Here is a 21,980-nt window from a genome sequence, read left to right on the forward strand (position 1 = left end):
TGTTTTTGTGTATTTCTTTCCCCAATCAGGACTAACCTAATGCTCTTTATTACAATCTTTAGGATACTGAACTTTTCTTAAATAAAAACTAAGATGAATTCTCGTCAAAGAATTGTAGAAAAATGAATTAAAAAATCATTTAATGAAATGAAAATTTACATTTCTTAAACAAGCTTCACATTTTAATTATACTTACATAACATATATCGTTTCTTTACAATAAAATTATTCTTTCTCTTTCCAAATATCCTGGCTGGCCAAGGTCATAGCGCGCTGCGCAGAACCCTACCCCCGAATCTTTCTTCACCTAAATAGTGTTCTAAGCAGCGAATCCGAAAGTTAAGAGCCGCCAAGACATTTGAAAACATTTATACCCGTACTAATGAAATATTTAAATTCAAACTTCGTATCGTCAAATTCGACAATGCTCTTGCGCAACTTTATAAAAAGATTATTGTAGTATATGATTACAACTTTGGCATTCATATTTAAAGTCATATAGTACTCATGATATTATATTTTACATGATTTTAATGTTGGTCCTTCGAGTCGGATTGCGCATTATGTTTAACTATTTGGTATTTTTTTAGAAAAGGTTGAACCTACTTCTATTTATTTTAGCTATAATATTTCTAAAATATGTACCAGCACTCGTTACACTTTAAAGAAATCTTTGATAATTATTCTTTAATTATCTAGAGAACTAATTACACAACATAAACTCAGTAGTTCATTACTCCTAGCTAATAATAACATAGTCTGGCTTCAATCCTTCGCTACCTTTACCAAAAGGTGGATGAGAGTTTGTTGAACAGAAAAAGTTGCCGCGTGCTCTGGAAAATGCACATTTTATATGTTTAAAGGTTATACAGAGTGTTCCAATTTAATACTTAAAACAATTTCTACAAACCTGGTGTTAATCAGATCACCCATGTATATAGTGAAATTGCTTCGAGAATAATCCTTCATCCAGTCACGATAATTATCGGCGTATATAGCGGAGATGTTGGTACCTGACAGCATGGCCTCTATAAAGTACTGCCAGGAACGGTCGTGGTCACAAAGATCTGAAAACAATTGAAAGGCAAAAGATAAAATAAAAAAACTGTTTAATCTTATGTTCCTACACAACGTCGATGTTAAAACGTTTATAAAAGATCTGCTGACACATAATATACGAGAAAAATACAGTATGGGACTATAAATTAAACCGTAAATAACATGCACTTAGTTGAAAAAGTAGATTCTGATACAAAAAGATTAAACATATTTGAATTTTAATATTATTCATGGAAAAGTCGTGATACTTTACCTGCACGGCTAAACGTTACTTGAGGTGTTCTTGGACAGCCTGGCTGCTTTGATTTGGGGCCATAGTAATTAGGCCATATGTCTACAGAGCCGGTTGACTTATTACTGCCGTAGTTACCAGGGTCCGTGTGTATAATGTCAACAAATAATGCACAAGTACGGTCCAACTGCTTGAAGAAAGCGAACTTGCCCTCGAACAACGCACGGGCGGGGTCGAGACCCGTTATTCTGAAAATTTCGATAAAAATGTTGGATACTTGTTGTTAAGTGCAAGTTTTGAGTAAAATAAAAAAAAATACCTGCTAACAACTCTCCCCCTCTCTCTCAACCACGTACCGGCGTATCCCATCAGATGGGCCCCGAGGGAATGACCCATTAAATGGATACTATTCAAATTGATTCCAGCGTCTGACAGTGTAAGTAGTGCTTTACCGAGACCGTATCCAATCTGTGAAATGGTAATAATTTATACTGTACTTATTTTAAGCCTTACTTAGGAATATAGGCTTGGAATGTGATAATAAGGAAAGGAAGAAAAATAGTCAAAACACGTCTTTAGATATAAAATAACACTTAAAAAATAAAGTTTTTAATAGGAAGTTTATTTTTGATCATAAGTACCTACACGTATTTTTATTTATGACTCATTACATCAGTTTTAAATACATTTACAGATTTATCTTTTTGACCTTGAACGAAAACTTTTCGTATTTATTGTATTGTATTGCGGATATTCAAGTGAATGTGAGTAAATATCATTAAAAGATTAAACTGAAAGTTGCTACAGACTATCTTTATGCTGGATTTTATCTGATTGACCATGAATTTATCTTTTTATGGTTGGATTTTGTGACAAACAAAGCATCTACTCCTTTCGTCATTTCTTTGTTTACAACTGACTAAAGATTATTTTATAAATAGCCAGTAATTTATTGGAGACCAATAAATATTCATATGAGTGGAATACATTTGTATTTGTTACCTCTACATTTAAGTGTTCTGTGAGTATATGGTGCTATATGAGTTGAACCATGCACTAAGTACTGCTGGTGATATTTACTACTCTTTTCGAATACTAAGCTATCTATATTAAGAAAAATATATTAAAAAAACATGATACCTTTTTAGCGTTGGGAGCAGCTGACACTGCATATCCAAGTTCCAAGCCCAGTAGACCACTCTTAGCTTCTTCTTCCCAGTCCAGAAGAATAACATTTCTCTTCCTCTTCGCTATGTAAGCTGTTAGGACTGCTGTAGTGGCTGGGCCGTTAACCCTGCCATTGTACCCAAAGGTGTAGACGACGGTTGGTCGAGTTCGGTCCAGGCATGAGGATTGGGCTATTGGTAAAGGATTATCTAACGGAGTAACCAGATATTCTGTAAGTGACCTGGTAATAAGAAACGTCACATATAAATCACTCTCTATTAGACATGATACTTTTTTTTTAATTCTGCGCATACGTAGTCGTAAAAATATGTAATTAGAAGCCTATGTTTTCTTCCAGACTATGTTCTACATCTGTATCAAATTTCATCATCATCCATTCACCCAAACATTCGCTTTTATAATATTAGTAAGACGTTACCAAATAAAATATTACTTACTTCTTTTTATTTTGCCGACTACGTAAATTATGGAATTATTGGTTTGTGAATTTTGTTAAAAACACGAAGACAAAAGTCAATCATGATTAAATTAAAATAATCAGGTAGTGCGGTTGCGGCAAAGCCTTTTTAATAAAAAAATGAATAAGGAAGTAAGGAAAAGAAATCCCCACACTCTAACCAATAGGGATAACATCATGACGTCATTAGACTCAAGTCTCGTGTTGTGTCTTCTGTCTTAAAAACTACCACAAAATAAGCATACTAGAGAATCTTAGACGTTATAAAATTATAATAATTGCGATACTAAGCACCTATTACGCGATGAACTTGTTAGATCATTTGTAAACTGGATTTTGCGCACAAAACAAAGAACAGGTTACAGCGAGGTGATCGTCAGAAGAAAGCGGCGTAACGATTATGTGCGACGATTCACTCCTTACGTAACTATGCCGCCCTGGTACTCCACTTACCGACACCTTGTGAAGGTTACACGTGTGTTGTTTATTAATTTTAATTATTTATTATATCCTAGTACACTAGTCCAAATACTTATAAGAATTCGTCCTTATTAATTTATCTCTTACTTACTTTGCAAATCTTTTTATCCAAAAAAGTAATTATAAAAAAAAAAATTAGTCGTTTACCTTCCAGGAGGTTACAGAATTACTTAAATCCAAACGTACGTATAAAAAAATATATATTGGCGCGAAAAATTTAACAAACAAAAGGAAAGAGATTAACCAGTTAGAAGATAAAACTAATTAACCATTATTTCATTGATTTATTTAAAAAAAAATATGAATTGTAAATAGGCTGAGTGGAATTAATGGGAAACGATATGTTTTACGATAACCCGCTTTTAGGAATACGCATTTTATTACAATGTGTTTAGATAAGAATTAATGTGTTTTTTGTAGTAATAAGCTTGGGAACACTATGACCGTTCTCAAAATGTTTGTGGTTTCAGCTCACTTCCATGTTACTCTATTTGTTATATCTTTAATAAACCATTCAGAAGAAGACCATACCATCCGTATAGACTATTTTAATTAAAATTTACTTTGTAATTATAATATTTAAAATTTTGAACACAACTTACTCTTTGTAACACCGCAACCACGCTGCTTCTGTTCTTGAAAGAATACCTGTAATAAACATCCAAAATGTTTCTAGTTTAAATTTTTTTAATGACGTCAATATTTCAATAAAATTTATGAAGTCGAAACTATGAACGTCAGATCGTAAGCCTACCGCATTAAACCATCACGTTAATCATGTTTACAATTAAGGCAAATCATATACCTTTTATAATATTATTTTGTTCCATGTTGTAAATAATTATTAGTTTTTATTGTTGTAATATAAATATCATATTTGCGAAAGAATTAATAGTAGCCCGGAGTTATGTGAAAGTCGCGACTCGGTTAAATGTACGATAAAATAGATTATATGATATTTAATTAATCAAATAAAAATAATTTAATTCCCAATCAACTTGGTACCCAAAAGATAATTTTCAGATAGGAAATTACGACACAATTCTTAAGTAAAACAAACTTGTTATTAAAATTGCCATATTTTTTTAAACAACACACTTTAAAATTATATTATAATTGTTTAATTCCTAAATTGTCTATAACTTACCTAACAGCAAGAAAACAATCCATATTTTTTTTATCTGTACTTCGCACATTTTTTTCATAATACACTTTCTTATCTATGGCACTTATTCTTTTTTTGGCTCACATTCGTGCGTTCCGGGCACTGGCATTTGACTGATGCAGACAAATAAAAGCAACGCAACGGTTTTAAAACGAAATGCTGCGGGAATACATATCCCTTACATTGGATGTAATTGTATGTTAATCTTGTTTCCGCAATCGTCTTCTGTGTCGGGACCTGCATAATCAAACATATTGCTGTCGTTATAAACCGAGGTTAAATAAGTACAGGTAAAAAAATGTTGCACTAAAAAAGTGATATTTGACAGATTAACTTTTTAATTACAGTACAAGGTGCTAAATAATTTCAGTTACTTAATCGTTTCTTTAGCATTTTTAATGGTCACAAAGAACGTTCCTAATTACAGATTTATAAAAAACCTAAGGGTTTAATTAGTCATTTGCGAAAAAATCTTATAGGTTTTTTGCCATTTGCTCCGAAACAGGACCTTAACCCAATAACAATTGTAAAAATATCCATTATTTCGTAAAAAGTTTAATTAATTTTGATAACAAGGTGACTAATCAATGTCAGTTAACAATACGGTAAGCACGCAACAATTTATTACTAATTCAAAGTGTGCCCAAATTTTTGGAGGCCTCGTAAGATTTTGCCATAATCTTTTAGTCGATTTACATTATATTTATATGAACAACCCAAAACAAAGTATCAAACATCGTAAAATAAAGATACTTGCATACAATTTTTCATCCCCTCTTTAAACTCCTTAACAACTATTTTGCGTCTTAAAAAGAAGTCTATGTTCTTTCTCAGGCTCTAGACTAGCGGTGTACCAAATTTCGTTTCAATCAGTTCAGTATTTATCCAGTTTTTAGACAGCTGTCTATCGTGATTTCGCGCCAAAATACTATATATAGAGTTAATTTCACATTTATAATATGAGTAAGGATAAGTAATTATAAGGATTATCATGAATTTATTGATGCAACAAAGTTATTATAAGATAGACTATGACTGATTAAATACCTAGGGATGTTTACGCTAGGCATAACGTAATGGCCGCGGACGAGAGCGAAAGCGTGCCCGTTGTCCCGTCCCGATGCGTTGAAGGAACAGAGAGGTTCAGTGGGTATGCCTCCGTTATGGAGGATAATCCCACATAACTACCGCGGAGTATCCATAAAGCATTCCTCTCTGGAAAAAAAGGCTTATAAAAAAACGTAAACAAACATGTTTAATTTTTTTTTAATATCTTAAGGCACAAACTCTCACTAGCGTTTTCTGAACATCCAAAGCAACATATTAAAGTTTCATGAAAATCTGTACAATTGTTTAGAAACTCTACAAACATTAATTTTTATTTGTTCCACTTGCATGACACTAATTATAATTGTGCCTACAAGGTCATTAACCTTAGACAATAGTATGTAATGTGTTTTGAAATGAAGTCTTCTAGCTTATGAACTCATTATGCAAAGATAAAATAACCTTGCTACAAAAAATGTGCAAAATGTGAAATAATTTAAATTTAAGAATCAACATTTTTTTTTAACGAATTGTCATTTTTTATATTTAATTCTGTTGTCATTGTCATTTGATGTCTCTAGACTGTGATTTGACTAATTATCTGTCAGTCAGTTTAACTTCAAATTATTTCTTTTTAATTCTGTCTTTGGTTGTTAATTTGAAGGACATTGCTTTCAAATCCAATTTGATATGAAGACTTTATTGAAGGCAGAAGATAAGGTGTCGGTATTCATTCGTGTCAAGATCATCCTCGATTAACGGCAATGCGGGCAACTTGATAATTTTTGTTGTTTTTAAGATGTAAGGCCGAATAATTAATTTCAAAGAATGCTTTAGATTGCATTACTACACTTAAATATACATAGTAATTAGTAAGAATACCATGAAACTAGCTTTTGCCTGCGATTCCGTCCGCGCGGAATCAAAAAAAAAATAGTGGTCAATGTGTTCTTCCAGACTATGTTCTACATCTGTGCCAAATTTCATCCAGATCTGTTCAGCCGTTCTGGAGATACTTTCAAACAAACATCCATCCATCCATCCATCTAATCTAAATCTAAATATTCGCATTTATAATGTTAGTAATTAAAGACGACGGAAAATAATGAGGATGAAAAGAACGCTTGGATTTAGATAAACTTTGGAATATTATTATATAATAAAAAGGGAAAATGAAAATATAAAATAGAATGATGAAATGAGATCATCACGCACTGTTAGAAGATATATTTACAACTGATATTTAAATAGCGACAAAAAAGGAAGAAAAAATACATTGTGTTCGAAATGCAAAAATATAAAAATTATGAGTAAAAAACATAAAAAAACGTTCCGTATCTGTCGGCAACAGTAATAATTAGTAAGAAGTAAGATAAGAAGTGTAGCTTCGGTGGCTCAGTGATCAGGAGCGTCGGTGGCATAGGGGCACTTTACTTGCAATCTGCAGGTCCTGGGTTCGAATCCCGCCAAGTACCAATGTGTTTTTCGATTTCCGATTTACATATGTACATTTATCCGACGTTCTTACGGTGAAGGAAAACATCGTGATGCAACCTGCACATATATGAGATGAAATTCAAAGATATATGTGAACCAACTCGCACTCGGCCAGCGTGGTTGACATGACAACATGATTTATATGAACAGCTATTTAACAATTCTACAAACACACCAAAAGTTTTCAATCGATGAGTTCTTTGCCGCGCTTGTTTTCCATTTCAGTATAACAATGCCTTTTGCATATTGATGTAATGTTTTATCATAATCCTCATTGAATTGTGTCGCTTATGACGTAATTGTAATAAAATTTTGGACACATATACGAGATTGAATTACTTGATAAATAACGAATTCTATCAGCCCCAGTCATAGACAAAGCCAAAAGCATTCCGTAGCGATTACATAACCAAATTCAAAAATATACGTAACTGACACGTGACAATCACGTGACTTACCGAAAGTTATTTTCAGCTCTGTACATTTTTAAACTTGTGTATTGAATCGCTAAGAAGCGAATGTACATTTAGCCCCTCAGATCTTTTTGTAAAATAATTGTAAAATTACGGAATTATTGTTACGAATACAGATAAATAATCTAATCAGAAGACGAATTGAAGCGTCAATATTCCTTTACTTTTAAACTAAATGTTTCTATTACGTGTTTGCTCGCATATAATAGTAGGCGCTTTGTAATGGTGTAAAGAATTAATAAATAAACAAATGCAGTTAATTGTAATATATTAAACGAAAACTTTTTCAAACAAAAACATAATATTTTTTTTCAATAAAATAACATTTTAACAATAATATATTTGTGTTAAATAAGATTATTAAATGCACATAGATTTCGTTTCGTATTAGTAAGTTACGTATTCTATATATTCTATTAATTGTATCAAGCATAGACAAATATATTATTAGTTGTCGATTCTGTTATTAGGATCGGTGCCTTCTTCTCCTATGCCGTACAGTGAACGATCGTTGGTCACTAAATAATAGTTACCTCTGGCCCTGAAACACAGATTAAATAATAATTAAAACAATCACCTGTTATTTTTATAAATAAACATTATCTTATTAACATAAATTAACAAAAAAAGTTGAAAATGATCCGAAGATTATTTGCAATTATTGGATGGATGTTTGTTTGAAGGTATTTCCAGAACAGCTGATCGGATCTCGATGAAATTTGGCATACATATATAACATAGTCTAGAAGAACATATAGGCTACTAATGATGTTTTTTTAATTCCGCGCGCACAGAGTCGCAAGCGACAGCTAGTCATACTAATGTTGAATCAAAGGGAGTACGAATTAAAAAAAAAAACGTAAATTATTTGTAATTATTTCGTGAATTTTCGTATTTGTTATTGTTAATTGTGTTGTTATGGTGAAACATATAAATAGTCGAAGATCTTACTCGGGTGAGAGATATTCTCCCATATAGATGGTAGAATTTGTAGTTCCATTGGTACTAGACCAGGTAGCGTAGTCCGGTGCGCTTGCCGCGGGGAAGCAATTGCAATCGTTTATTGTCTCCGCGAAGTATCTCCACGACGCAATATGGCTACATAACCCTAGAACAAATGAGGCGATATATCATCTAAATCTATACTATTAGGAAGAAAATCCGACATTGTGCCGGTGTACTGGCGCAACACTAGCCTCACTAAAATGTCGACGCTTATGTCCCCTCACTAATCATGATTACTTTTTAAATTGTAAACTTCTAAAGTTTTTTTTATAAGAGAAGGGGGCAAACGAGCGGCGGGAACACCAAGGTGATCATCGACACCCATGGACATCTGCAACACCAGAGGAACTGTAGATGCGTTGCCGGCCTTTAAATCGCGGGCGATCACTTAATAATAAATCACAAAGATCGTAGATAACTGAATAAAGGATTTATATTCTTCGCGAGGAAAGACCTTTATAAAATAGTAAAAAAAACATAAAGTTAAATAGTTTCATTTTGCCAGCACCACGCTGAATGAATGTCCGTAGTCTTAACCTACACGTCACGTAGTCACGGGCGTGAGATGTTGTTGGTAAAAAAGGTTTTTGTTTTTTTTTTAAACGAGGCGTTGTTGTTACCTTCTTCACTTAGCAAAGGAAAGTTCCCCCTGAGACATCCGGGCTGGACAGTCTTCCCTCCTTCGTAATTAGGCCAGAAGTCCGCAGTTCCCGCGCGATCCGCGATACCGTAGCCGCCTGGGTCCGTGTGAATGACGTCCACTTGTTTCGCGCACTCGGGGCTCACGCCGTTTTTAAAACTTATTAAACCCGAATACAGTGGTCCGGCTGGATCCAAGCATGACGCTCTAAAATAGAATAAAATTATTGATGCGTTAAAAAAAATCTACCCGACTGTACCCCTATGACAATCGAAGAAAAAATAATTACACCTCACTTATCAAAATTGGTTCAGTCATTTACGATACAAAATGTCTCAATGAGATTGACATACAAATCCACATACATAAAACATATGTACATACGAGTGAAAAACCCTCTTGAATCATTTGTGTACTAATTGTTAGGAAGAAAATCCGACACTGTGCCGGTGTACTGGCGCAATACTGGCCTTACTGAAATGTTGACGTTTATGTCCCCTCACTGATCATTCTGACGCTTGACTTGGTAATGAAAGCGCGCTATTCGCGCCAAAGAAATTAATAATGTCTAAAATAATGAGTGAATTTAAAAAATTCACAAGCCTAGCTGACGTACATAGACTCAAAATTATTGCATCAATAGTTTTATAAACCCACCTTTGTAAAATATATCCCTGGGCCACCAGCGTGTTTCCCGTGATACCAGCTATCTGTGCGCCGAGGGAGTGCCCCACTAAATGAACTTTGGTAAACTCTAAGCCGCCGTCGAGTAAATTCAATAAAGCAGCAGCAAATCTAGCTCCAATCTGCGTATAACATAAACTTTATTTTCCTATACTCATTGAACCACTCGGAGTATTTAATGAGTCTCAGAGGTGATCACTTAGCGTAGATTTTTCATAGTAAATGTACACTAAAGCTAGGTAGGTAGGATAGGTAGGTGTAGTTGCACCTACCTATTAAGTTTAATTGACGATTACGATCCGATCTTAAATATAAAGGTAGGATATAAAGACATTTCTTAGGGTGTATCTTACTAACGTTATAAATACGAATGTTTGGATTTATGAGTCGATGGATGTTTCTTAGAGTTATCTCCAGAACGGCTGCATGGATCTCGCTGAAATTTAAATATAGAACATAGTCTGGAAGTGCACGTAGGCTACTTATAAGTTTCTGATCCCGTGCGGACGGAGTCGCTGGCTAGTTTTGTAATAAAATCAAAATGTTAAGTCAATTGTCTACAAAACATGTTTGTTTTACAATATTTCATAACTGCCACTTACATTTTGTGTATTCGATGCTGCTTTCAGGTAACCAAGAACAGTTCCAATACTTTCTTTTGATGCTTCCTCAGCCCAGTCCAAGTATACAACGTTAACGTCTCCTCTTGCAATGTATGCGGACAGTATAGTTATGGACTCTTCCGATGTAACGTTCCGGTTAAAACCGGATATAAAAAATTTTGTAACTCTACTTGTGTTAATGCAAGAATTGTTAATTAGTGGCCGCGGAAAATCCAGTGGCACAATCATAGGGTTATCCAAAGATCTGAAATTATAATAAAAATTGCAAGAATCCTCGTGACACAATGTTACTTATCATGCTACTCCGAAACGGCTTGACCGGTTTTTATGAAATTTTATATACGTATTCGGTCTGGGAATCGGCTACTACTTATATTTTATCCCGCGGGAACGGAGTCGCGCAAGACAGTCTATATAACACAGCAGAAACGACTTAGAGGCTTAAAATGTTACATAGAGATTCATTCCCTTAAGGTCTAAAGAACTTGAAAATTGAGATAAACGTTGCTAATAAAGCACAGATTATTAAGTATTTTAAGCGAGAATGACTTTATAAGGGAGAAATTCTATAATACTTAAAGAGAAACCTCTATATACGAGAAAAATATCGCGGTCTCTTGGACTTATCCAGTTTCGACGGTGAATAAAATTTCTAAAGAAAAAGATTCATTGCAAATGTCTTACCCATTGTAACAGCGTAAAGAGGCGGCATCCACGTATTGTGTACAACCTGAGAATTTGTTTTTTGCATTAAATATTATAATTTATTAAAAAGCTAAAAGATATTACGTGGATATGTCATCTAAACCAATGGAAATAAAAATGATTTTCGGATAAAAAGTGAAAAGATGATCGATCAATTATTTCCGAGACCAAAATCTCTGTATAAAGCATATCGTCACCTCTGTTATTATCGTCTATAAAACAGAGATGGCAATATGTTTAAAACAGAAACGATCTGAGCGCAATTGGTATATCTAGGTTTTGTCTCTTTTGTAGACTACAGGGTGTCACATGCAAACATACAGACTAACTCAGCTCAACATGCGTGCGAAAAACGTTCCCACTTATTTTAGTCGGGTAATAACTAAAAATACATACTGTATATTCACTTACCGATAATTAAAAGGATCCATATTGAATTGGTCAATGTATTTTCGTACATTGTCTTCAAATACTTTAATATCTGTTCAACAAAGCTGAAGAAACGACAACATTAATGATTATTTAAAATGTAATGTTCCATTTTTTTTACTACATTTTTTTTATAAAGTAACATAATTGTGTTTATATCTAATTGCAAATTGCTTTTAGTAAGCAATATTCCATCGATTTGTAATTGAAATTAGATAACCCAGTATTAAATGTTTGCAAATTACAAAATAAAGTAGATAAAAATGACAATTAATGTCGAATTTTTATTGGATATTTTGTTGAAAAAAAAATTGTCAAATAACTACTTATTAACGTGTTTTATCTCTACATGTATACAAAACAGTAATATCCTTGGCCGATAATTAAAAAAAATAAGTAATTTGAATCTTTTCACGTACTATTATGTTATTTAATTCATACTACAATAACGCGATTACAGTAAAAAAAATGCAGAAAGTTATATAAAAAAGCTATATACCTACTTATATACTAATGATGAGGAAACATTCATAAAAAAAAATTAAAAAGACTAACTTTTATGATCATTTTCTATAGTATACCATACATACAACTCTATAACAAAGGATTACTATAAAGTAATTTTTAACTTAGATTTATTACACTTATTTTAGCTTTTCTTTAAAAAAAGAAATCTTCCAAGAATAAGGGTTAACTAGTTATAACTTACTCTAATCATTTAAACTAGAACTTTTTTTATTGTCTATTTTCTAGACGACGATGCAGATGCCAAGGTTTCGAAGGCAATGAAAGTGAAAATGAAAAAGATTTTTATAAATAATTAAGAAAATATGATAATAGTATTGATAATACAAAATCAATATGTGACTACCAAATATGACACAGCTGCGGAAATAGTTTAGTACTATAGAAATATTATAAATTCGTTCCAAAGATGGCATTGAATATTTTGTGCGCAGAACAAAAATATTTACTGACTGAAAACAAAGAAATGGCGGATCAATTTGAAGCCAATAACATGCATCATTACCATTATGTTTACATACATCACGGTCACGAATATCTTAACTAGCTATGCCCGCGATTTCCTCCGCGTGTAATTGTGTCTTTGGCTATCATTTTGTATACACCATAAATGTTACTTTAAGGCTTTAATATTTTGTCTAGTTTCGCAAATTTATAAAACATTCATATAAACCTCATATATACCCATAAAATCCTTTTGACCCTTTACAACCCTTTATTTACATTAAAAAGTAGCTTATGTCCTACATTATCTTTACGGCTCTCTTTACTAACTATGTACTAAATGTAATTTAAATCCGTTCGTTAGGTTTAGCGTGAAAGACGGACAGATAGACAAAGTAACTTTCGCATTTATTAAGTAAAAAATTAAAAAAGGATTAACATTCTTATTTTCTTTGATATATTAATAATCATTGGCACAACACTTTAAAAGTTATTTCCTTAGTTTTGTTGTTCGCAGCATTACATCTAGTTTGTAGAAGAGTCTAGTGTCTGGCTCCAGTTCCGATTCGTAGGTTTTCTAGCGTAGCAATTTTTTGCTCAGTGGAATATTAATTAATCAAATAAAGACCCTATTAGTATAGCGTTAAAGTCAATTTTGTAAGAAATAGAGTTAGTAAGTAGTAGTAGTATAGTAGTTTAGTAAACTTAAGGACAAAGGGATAGCCAGGGGAATTCCATTTACGTAAATCTGGTGACTACTGTTATATTTTTATACTTACATCTGATTTTTTTATTACGTCATCATCAACCTGCTCTATCCCTATTGAGGGGTACAGTATGTACTACTCCTCCATACATCTCTATCAGCCGTCATATCCGAATCTACCCAATTCTGATCTTTTATTACGTGTATTATTAAAAGTACTTATGTATTTATAAACATGTCCCAAAATAAACTGCTTACAAATAACTACAACTATTGTGAAATATCTTTTTTATTTGCCAATTTTAATCACTAACATTTTCATTTTAATAATACTAAATGAATATAAACTTCATTTTGAATATGTATCCAACTTTATTTCGTGGGATTAGTACATTTAAACAAAGAAACTCTTAATTTATATATTTAATTACAATAATAATACATTAAAATAAGAAAAATATTCATTTATAATTTTATGATTAACAATATCACCACATTTTTATTATAAAAATACGTTTTGAAAGATAAAAAATTACAAGTATTAAAAATCATTAAATTACAATAATCCTATAATTTACCGGACTCTATTAAATCTCTCAGCTTATACTTCTGAATCTTTCCGGATGCGGTCTTCGGGAAATCATCCGTTATTTTCAAAACCCTCGGTATTTTAAACTTTGCGATATGTCCGCTGCAGAATTTTCTGACGTCATCAAGTGTGACGGTAACGCCATCTCGTGTTCTCAGCACAGCGCATAATTCTTCACCCAATCTCTCGTCAGAAATTCCAACAACCTGAAAAGCAAAAAAAACATCACCTGTTATTTGTATTGATGTTTTTTCACTAAGGAAAATTTTTCAATTTTTTTATGTAACTACGTAGTTTATTTACATTGTGCAATGCTAACAACCAGAGCGTCGGTAGCTCAAAGGTCAAGCACTTGACTTGCAATCTGCAGGTCCTGGGTTCGAATCCCGCCATGTACCAATGTATCTTTCGATTTCTGATTTACATATGTACATTTATCCGATGTTCTTACGGTGAAGGAAAACATCGTGTTGCAACCTGCACATATCTGAGAAGAAATTCAAAGATATGTGTGAAGTCAACCAACCCCCACTGGGCCAGCGAGGTTGACTATGGCCTAGTCATTCCTAACTTAGGGTAGGCTCCGAGCCCCTCGGCGGGGACGTATAGTGAGTTGATGATGATGAATGCTAACCAGATAATCCAGATGATGCTAACAACAAGAATCGGTACCGAGTTTATTTTTCCACCCTATTACAATATAAAGAATATACCCGAAACAGAATTTGTAAAAATCTATACAAAAATCTTTTTACCTGGCTCTCAATAACATCTGGGTGCGTGTTTAGGAGGTCTTCTATCTCTTTGGGCGCTATATTCTCTCCGCCGCGAACTATGATGTCCTTCAACCTGCCAACCACGCGCCCGTATCCGTCTGGAGATACAGTGAACTTATCTCTGTGAAATTGAGGTGGCGATTGTAGAAGTAGGAAATTTATAGTAAGTAAATATATTTTAGGAAATAAAAAAAATACTCGCTTTCTGTTGAGATCAGGCTTGATTACTTTTTGTACTGCTTAATACTAAGGTTAGTTATGTAAAAGCTTTATTGATCCTATATTAATCATATTAGTCTCACCCGGTACTCAACCAACCATCCTCGGTAAAAGTGTTCTTCGTCTTCTCCGGTTCGTCCCAGTAGCAGATCATTGTGTTGTAACCTCGCACGAGCAATTCACCAGAACCACCGAACGGAACTGTTTGACCGTCTTCGTCTACTACCTTTAAATTTGAAAATATTTATGAAATTATATTTTATTCTTTGGCTCAATTCCATTGCTCCAAGTGTCCTTTTGATTATGATAAGTTATAATTATTATGGACGATAGTATTATTATTTTTACTTGTTCGTAAAAAGTTTGCCGATGGCCTTATAACGTAACGAGTTGCTGGACAGTAGCGTTGACAAAATAACTGACATGAATAGTGTTAGGAAGAAAATGCGACACTGTGCCGGTTTTTCGGCGCAACACTAGCCTTATTAAAATAACAACGCCTATATCCCCTAACTAATGGATCTGACACTTGATAACGAAAGCCCGCTATTCGCTTTTAAATGATTCTAATTAATAATATCAAACATTAGTAAGATAAAATATAAGCAAGCCTAACACTTTAAATGTTACCTTAACTTCTACGTGATCTTGTATGTAGCCGACGGTGTCTGCGACTACATCGATATCATCTCCGGGCTTGGACTGGAACACGCTCGCTGTGGTCTCAGTCATGCCGTACAAGGCCTGTGGTACGACAATTAATAATTTTTTTTTGCTCATTATAGCTATTGGCAGAGGTCGCAAAACAATAGTTTCACTCTAGCCAGGTCCTTCTACATGAAGGTACCTATCGAGATGGTAAATTTAGACCAGTCTGCGAAGAAATTCGCTACCCATGGGATCTGATACAATTTTTGACTTGTTTCTTTGTCAAACAAGGGATGACAACGAAAAAGTACGCAGATTTCATAATTTGACTTAACACAGTAGTTAATAATCAATATTTGTTTAGAGGATTTTCTTCATCGGATTACTTAAGCGTCTTTGGAGCTTACCAGCACAGAGTCTGCTTTGAGATATTTGTTCATGTCTCTAATGAGTTGCGGCGAGCAGGGCGCACCGGCTGCGAGGGCCATGCGCAGGCGCAGTGGAAGGTCGCCGCGCTCTCGGATCTGGGATATCATATCTACGTACATTGTGGGAGTGCCCGTCACAGCTGTACATCTGTAATGGTCAATAGAGAGTTGAATAAGTGATTTACGCATAGGAATTAGGACATCACTGTCTGTCACAGAGCAGAATTTAGTTCGCGAATAAATATATAAAAGTGCAATAAAATAGTTATGGTCCAATTCAAGAGAAATCAAAAATTATAATAAATCTATTTAAATAATTTTACAAGGCTGTAGCCATTAACCTTATTGATATAGACGTCCTTATATCATAAATTAAAATATTACTTATACTTTACAAAATAAATCCATAGGTAATAAATACTTTGTCAGTCATTATTTCTAACTATAAGTTTTCAATTCCGTTAAATCCAACTGAATATATTTATCTGCATAATTATTTTGAAAACAGTGAATAAATGAATTAAACGAAACGTGAATTTAACAATTGTAATATTTTTTTTATTATTCACTTTTTATGCACATGCATAATTAAATATTAAATAAATTAAGGTAATTGTCGGCGGTGGAAAAACACGTTAGTAAAATTAAAATAATTAAGAATTACTTTTCAGCAAGCAGAGCATTGATGTTTGCAGGTATATTGTACATGGGCGCAGCCAGTACCAATGTGGCGCCGTGTCTCAAAGCTCCCAGCATTGTCACCACTGATCCCAGGGCGTGGAAGAGAGGTACCTGAATACAATCGGATTACCCGATATTTCCAATGTAATAAAGCTGTGCATTTGCATGTGGTAGATCTCGTAACAACAATATTTGTTGGATGCACGAACGGGCTGTGTCGACCGGTAAATTACCACAACTATACAGAAGACAAGCGTAAAATGGAATCAATTCCACGGTCATACTGAGTTCATATTCTTTTCCAACCCTTTTTTTATAAGGATATGATGAGAGGAATATAGTGATAAAGCAAATTCGGCCAGAAATTGTCTACAAAATTCTGTCGAAATGCGAAAGAATTAATCATGGAGATTATTTGCCATTAAATTTTTATTTACTTTTGATACGAACCTGTACACAAATTTTCTGGTTATCTTCGTCATAACCGTTTCGTCTTCCAATAAAGTAAGTGTTATTAACGACTCCTAAATGAGAGTCTAAAGCTGCTTTGGGATCTCCTGTAATTATATTTTATTGGATTACTATCGTAGAAGTGACTTTATCAAACTTTTTAGGAGATTTTCCAGAGCACCTTTTTTTGGTACATGTCTTTCGGCTGTCAATACTAACGGTTAAATTGAGGTCTGCCGTGTTTCCGATCGTGTTTTACGATCGATATGAAGTAATAATTAATGATTGATGATGATGATTTAACTTCTTTTACCTCTAAAACCCACCCGTGGTCCCTGACGTGAAGTGGATGATGCTGCCATCTTCCGGTTTGATTTCGCTCCCGTATTTTGATACTTGGTTGGTTTTGTTACCCAATAGCGAGTCGAATGTAAATACACCACTGAAACATTTAACAGTCTTTTAAATTAGCTTGCCAAATTAAAATTTCTAAAGTTACCTAAAACACAATCACAAAGTTGAAATTTTACTTTGTCTATTTAAATACTACTTTCTTTATTTAATTCAACTGCGTACGTAAATGCATAGTAAAACCTATGTACAGCCAATGTTAAATAACACGTTGAATCAAATTCTAGATAAACCGTCCCAAATCATCTTATCTACTTACTCTAATTTCTCCTTTTCTAGACTGATGATTGTAGTCAAGTCAGGAAACTGTTCAGATATCAGTGAACCGGGCTTGCAACCATCTAGTTCAGGTATCAGATGCTTCAAGCTATTGTAATAATCCCTATTGCTGAGAGAATTGCCGATAATGAGTCCCTTCATACCAGTTTTCTTTAAACAGAAACTTAGCTCTGATTTCTCGTAAACTGGATTTATAAAGACCTGGAACAATAGTTTAATACGCGACATTTAACAGATATTCTACTAAAAATAGGTTTCTTTATCTCAAGACACGCATTATTATCATATCTTTAATAATTTTAACGCTTTTTAAATTGTCATCGGATAAATGTTATCAAATACGCGTAAATTATACTTATTTGCTTCTAGAAAGAATACATTAAATAATGAAGCTAAATTAACGGTAAATAATAATACATATGACGGTTGGTGGCTCAGGGGTCAAGCCCTTGACTTGCAATCTGCATATCCTGGGTTCGAATCCCGCCATGTACCAATGTGTTTTTCGATTTTCGATTTACATATGTACAGTTATCCAACGTTCTTACGATGAAAGAAAACATCGTGATGCAACCTGCACATATCTGAGAAGAAATTGAAAGATATGTGTGAAGTCAACCAATCCGCACTTGGCCAGCGTGGTTGACTATGGCCAAATCACCCTTAACTCGAGGGGCGACGTATAGTGAGCTGATGATGACATATACATAATTTTAGCATTACTTTTGTTTGATATTGTACTTTGAATAGTTTAAAATTTGTAGCACCAGTAGCCGGAACTTATTCAACTATTCTCTAACACGTTATGCAATATTAATAAACTTTCTATTAAAACTAACCGATATTAATCCAACTCGCGCCGCAGCCAAGACTGTAAGAATCCAGCCCGCCATGTTGTGTGACCATATTCCCAATCTGTCGCCTTTGTTGAATCCATTTGCTCTCAGTGTACATCCTAAAGAATCAGCCTGGGGACAAATATTATACTATAGTATTATTGATTATAACATCAAATGCAAATTCAGTCTAAGCGCAATAGCTATTGAACTTTGTTTAGAAAATTAAAATCTAATGCCATTAAGTATTTATGTCTTTCTCAATCGATTTCCTTCAATTAATCGAAACATTAATTACTTTATCTTAGCTTGTAGTTTATCATTTTGTTAATTGATGTTTGTTTGTTTTTGATGTATGAATGTTTTTATAATCGTAAAAGTATTTGTTCTCTTATTGTGGGTTCATTTTCTTGAGACATATTGTTGTCCCTATTTTTTGCAAGACAATGCAAGGGATGACAATATGTGCCAATACATGTTTTACTGCAGTCGAAACCTTTAGTCACATAAGTAAACAAAGAATTATCTTCTATACCTGGGTTAATAATTCTTCGTAGGTCAAAGTTATATCTTCGTGTATTGACCGAATGGCGATTCTATTGGGATATTTATTTGCACTCTCTGCTAGTACTTCACCAAGCGTTGCGATCGTCAAAGGTTCAGATCCTGGATTGTGGAGGTAGCTCGCATTCGGGTCTGACTGTAGGAGACGAGTTTGGCTGTTGACAAGAAAATAAATGAATGAATTGTTGCAAGTTTACTTTATCTTATATATATTCAAATGCGAATGTTTGGATGTATCGATGGATCTTTGTTAGAAGGTATCTCTGGAACGGCTTCATTTCGTTGAAATTTGGCATAGATGTAGAACATAGTCTGGAATAACACATAGGCTACTAAATAAGTTTTTTTTTATTCGCGTGAACAGAGTCAAAATGCAATTATGTCGACCGTTTGCTGTACGTTATTCAATCTAAAGGGGGCAGTGACTTTAACTCTTTGAATGTACACTGCCGTAACAACTGTATAATAATAACTTATCGTCATCCCTTTCATTCTCTTTAACACAACAGAGACAACGATATCTTTTTATTCAGTTTTGGAAATGACGGTGATTTTGCAGTTTCAATCATATTTCAACGCATTTGGAATATTCTAACAATAATTTTTGTGTTGTAAATTGCCAATTGTTTATTGTCATTACAGATTATAATTTCTTTATCTTTTATTTGCTTAGTGATAGTATTATCTGTTTTTTTATGAAAGTAATTTAATGTCTCCTTATTGAAGTCAACGCGTCTATATATGTCAAACTAAATGAATCATACCCAAACTCTTTAGTGGTAATTACCTTCTGCAAACGAAACATTTTAGAGAACTACCAATTTTCTTTAATATATTTTTTTAATATGCTGTGATTTTTCTCTTTGCCGAATTCATTTAAATTTATTTTAAATGAGTCCATTATTATACGTTATCGACTTTGATAAGCGACGAAGACACACAAAAAATAATGTAGTTTAATTTTGTTATTTCACTATCAGTTGTGATAATAGTATTAAGTTATAATTACTAAAACATTTGCAAATGTTTTCGATGTTTCAATTATAGAATCAAAATAAATCTATTTATAGTTCTCTCTATATTTGAGTTTTATTGAACTTAATAGAGATTTGGCTGCATTCTTAAAGTTGATAAAAATAAAATGAAATTGGGTGTAAGTTATTCTTATGTATTGTATTGATTAGACCAGATTTAAACTGATATAAAAACGGCTAAACACTCTCGTATAGGTATATTCGTCCGGTGGCGGCACCGACCACTTTCCTGTTTAAAGTGAGAGACGGGCCGCGGCCGCGAAATAACTCTTTCACCAGTCTCACTCACCCTGATGAAGGGCCCCCGTTGGGCTCGAAACCAGTCGGTGCCGCCACCGGTCGTATATACCTATACGTTAGTGTATAGCCGATTTTATATAAGTTTATCATAATGTCTGACGAAATTTTGAATAGACTAGATTTATTTATGATTTATTAAAAATTGTTAGTAGCATTCACTGCAAAGATCATTTGAAATAAGTACCTAGTAATTAGTTATAGTTTTGAAATGTTTGACTTGAGATAATGGTACTTTGAAGGGTCATTTGTGTCTCGAATACAAAACACCGGAAACCGGTCTTTTGGTGCTTGATATTATTATTCTTCATTGATTTACTTTATATAACTATTAAGGGTACTGGTTTATGTTATTATTTAGTATTTAGTCGATTTCAATTGACACATTCTTATAACAAAAAAACGTAGGGAAAAAATAAATAACGATACATTTATTTATCTACGTATTAACTAGTATTATTACTAATTTAACTAGGACATTAGAATTACTATTAGTTGAGTAGAAATAATTGTGATATAAATATATTAATTAATTCAAAAGTTCCATGTATCAAGGACATCAGTTGAATTTTAATGTTTTGAATTGTCTGTAATGTATACATGTTTAAATTATTTTTAATTTTATAGTAAACTAGCGGACCCGACTGATGTTGTCCTGTCTACACGTCTTTAATTTGAAAATTCCAAACTTTTTTTAATAAGCTAAAATTAAAATTCGAATATTATTTAAAATTTGACACTGCGATGGTAGCGCCGTCTGTCGGATCCAATGTAAAACATTCCAAAATCAACAACTACTAATAAATTAAAAATTAATAAAAAAAAACATTGTCCAGCGGACAAAATTGTGAATCTAAACCATTCCCAGATCCCCTTGAACACACACAAAAAATTTCATCAAAATCGGGGTCCAGTCATTTGAGAGAAGTTCAGTGACATACACACTCACAGAATAATTATATATATAAAGATAGCCAGATATACTGAGATCAATTGATTAAAAAGAATTCAAACTGTAATTAAATAGTCCGTAAATCGATTAAAATGTGTTCTTATTTCAAATATTATTATTTTTTCTTCTTTATTAAAATATTTACGGCCAGTTTAATATAATTTAGAGGTCACTTACCGATATGTATGGCTCAGGGTAATCCTGTTTGCAAGTATAGCAGCGCGTTTTATAAACATTTTTCAACAAACAAGCACACAACCGAACAATCAGAGCGACTCAGTAGGACTGGTCTGTTTGTAAGTAAAACGTGTTGGTACTGATAATGAACGTATAGTCTAGAGGTTAATCACATGTACTTATAACATTGTAACGTAAAACCACAGCCGAATACAAATGTGAACTTTGGATCATTTCGTACCTATCTAAAGTCAATTTATTTAACGTATTTAATCAATTT

General features: G+C 33.3%; 3 protein-coding genes across 4 annotated transcripts; all 3 read right to left on the reverse strand.

Annotated features, from left to right (window-relative positions):
- Positions 1 to 160: 160 nt before the first annotated feature.
- Positions 161 to 4,779, reverse strand: LOC106124415 (lipase member H-B). The gene is made up of 7 exons (XM_013321057.1): positions 4,564 to 4,779; positions 4,019 to 4,064; positions 2,432 to 2,699; positions 1,611 to 1,759; positions 1,313 to 1,539; positions 911 to 1,067; positions 161 to 833 (listed from the first exon to the last, which is right to left on the reverse strand). The coding sequence occupies exons 1-7, from the start codon at positions 4,619 to 4,621 to the stop codon at positions 740 to 742; spliced, it is 999 nt and encodes a 332-aa protein (XP_013176511.1). The 5' UTR covers positions 4,622 to 4,779; the 3' UTR covers positions 161 to 739.
- Positions 4,780 to 7,941: 3,162 nt separating this feature from the next.
- LOC106124645 (pancreatic triacylglycerol lipase-like) lies at positions 7,942 to 12,469 on the reverse strand. Of its 2 annotated transcripts, XM_013321526.1 has the most exons (8): positions 12,394 to 12,469; positions 11,667 to 11,749; positions 11,235 to 11,280; positions 10,530 to 10,794; positions 9,901 to 10,049; positions 9,224 to 9,450; positions 8,550 to 8,706; positions 7,942 to 8,139 (listed from the first exon to the last, which is right to left on the reverse strand). In XM_013321526.1, exons 2-8 carry the CDS (start codon positions 11,713 to 11,715, stop codon positions 8,046 to 8,048), a joined length of 987 nt encoding a protein of 328 aa, XP_013176980.1. In that variant the 5' UTR covers positions 11,716 to 11,749; positions 12,394 to 12,469; the 3' UTR covers positions 7,942 to 8,045. The 2 variants fall into 2 exon arrangements, with proteins under 2 accessions (XP_013176980.1, XP_013176989.1); XM_013321535.1 differs by lacking the exon at positions 12,394 to 12,469 and having other exon boundaries at positions 11,667 to 11,797.
- Positions 12,470 to 13,853: 1,384 nt separating this feature from the next.
- Positions 13,854 to 21,819, reverse strand: Acsf2 (Acyl-CoA synthetase family member 2). The gene is made up of 12 exons (XM_013320410.1): positions 21,701 to 21,819; positions 19,212 to 19,395; positions 18,680 to 18,808; positions 17,821 to 18,041; positions 17,477 to 17,592; positions 17,151 to 17,257; positions 16,684 to 16,811; positions 15,999 to 16,167; positions 15,574 to 15,687; positions 15,027 to 15,169; positions 14,704 to 14,845; positions 13,854 to 14,154 (listed from the first exon to the last, which is right to left on the reverse strand). The coding sequence occupies exons 1-12, from the start codon at positions 21,757 to 21,759 to the stop codon at positions 13,927 to 13,929; spliced, it is 1,740 nt and encodes a 579-aa protein (XP_013175864.1). The 5' UTR covers positions 21,760 to 21,819; the 3' UTR covers positions 13,854 to 13,926.
- Between the last annotated feature and the right edge of the window lie 161 nt (positions 21,820 to 21,980).

This window comes from Papilio xuthus, unplaced genomic scaffold (assembly GCF_000836235.2).
Source record: "Papilio xuthus unplaced genomic scaffold, Pxut_1.1 DF828952.1, whole genome shotgun sequence".
Taxonomy (NCBI): domain Eukaryota; kingdom Metazoa; phylum Arthropoda; class Insecta; order Lepidoptera; family Papilionidae; genus Papilio; species Papilio xuthus.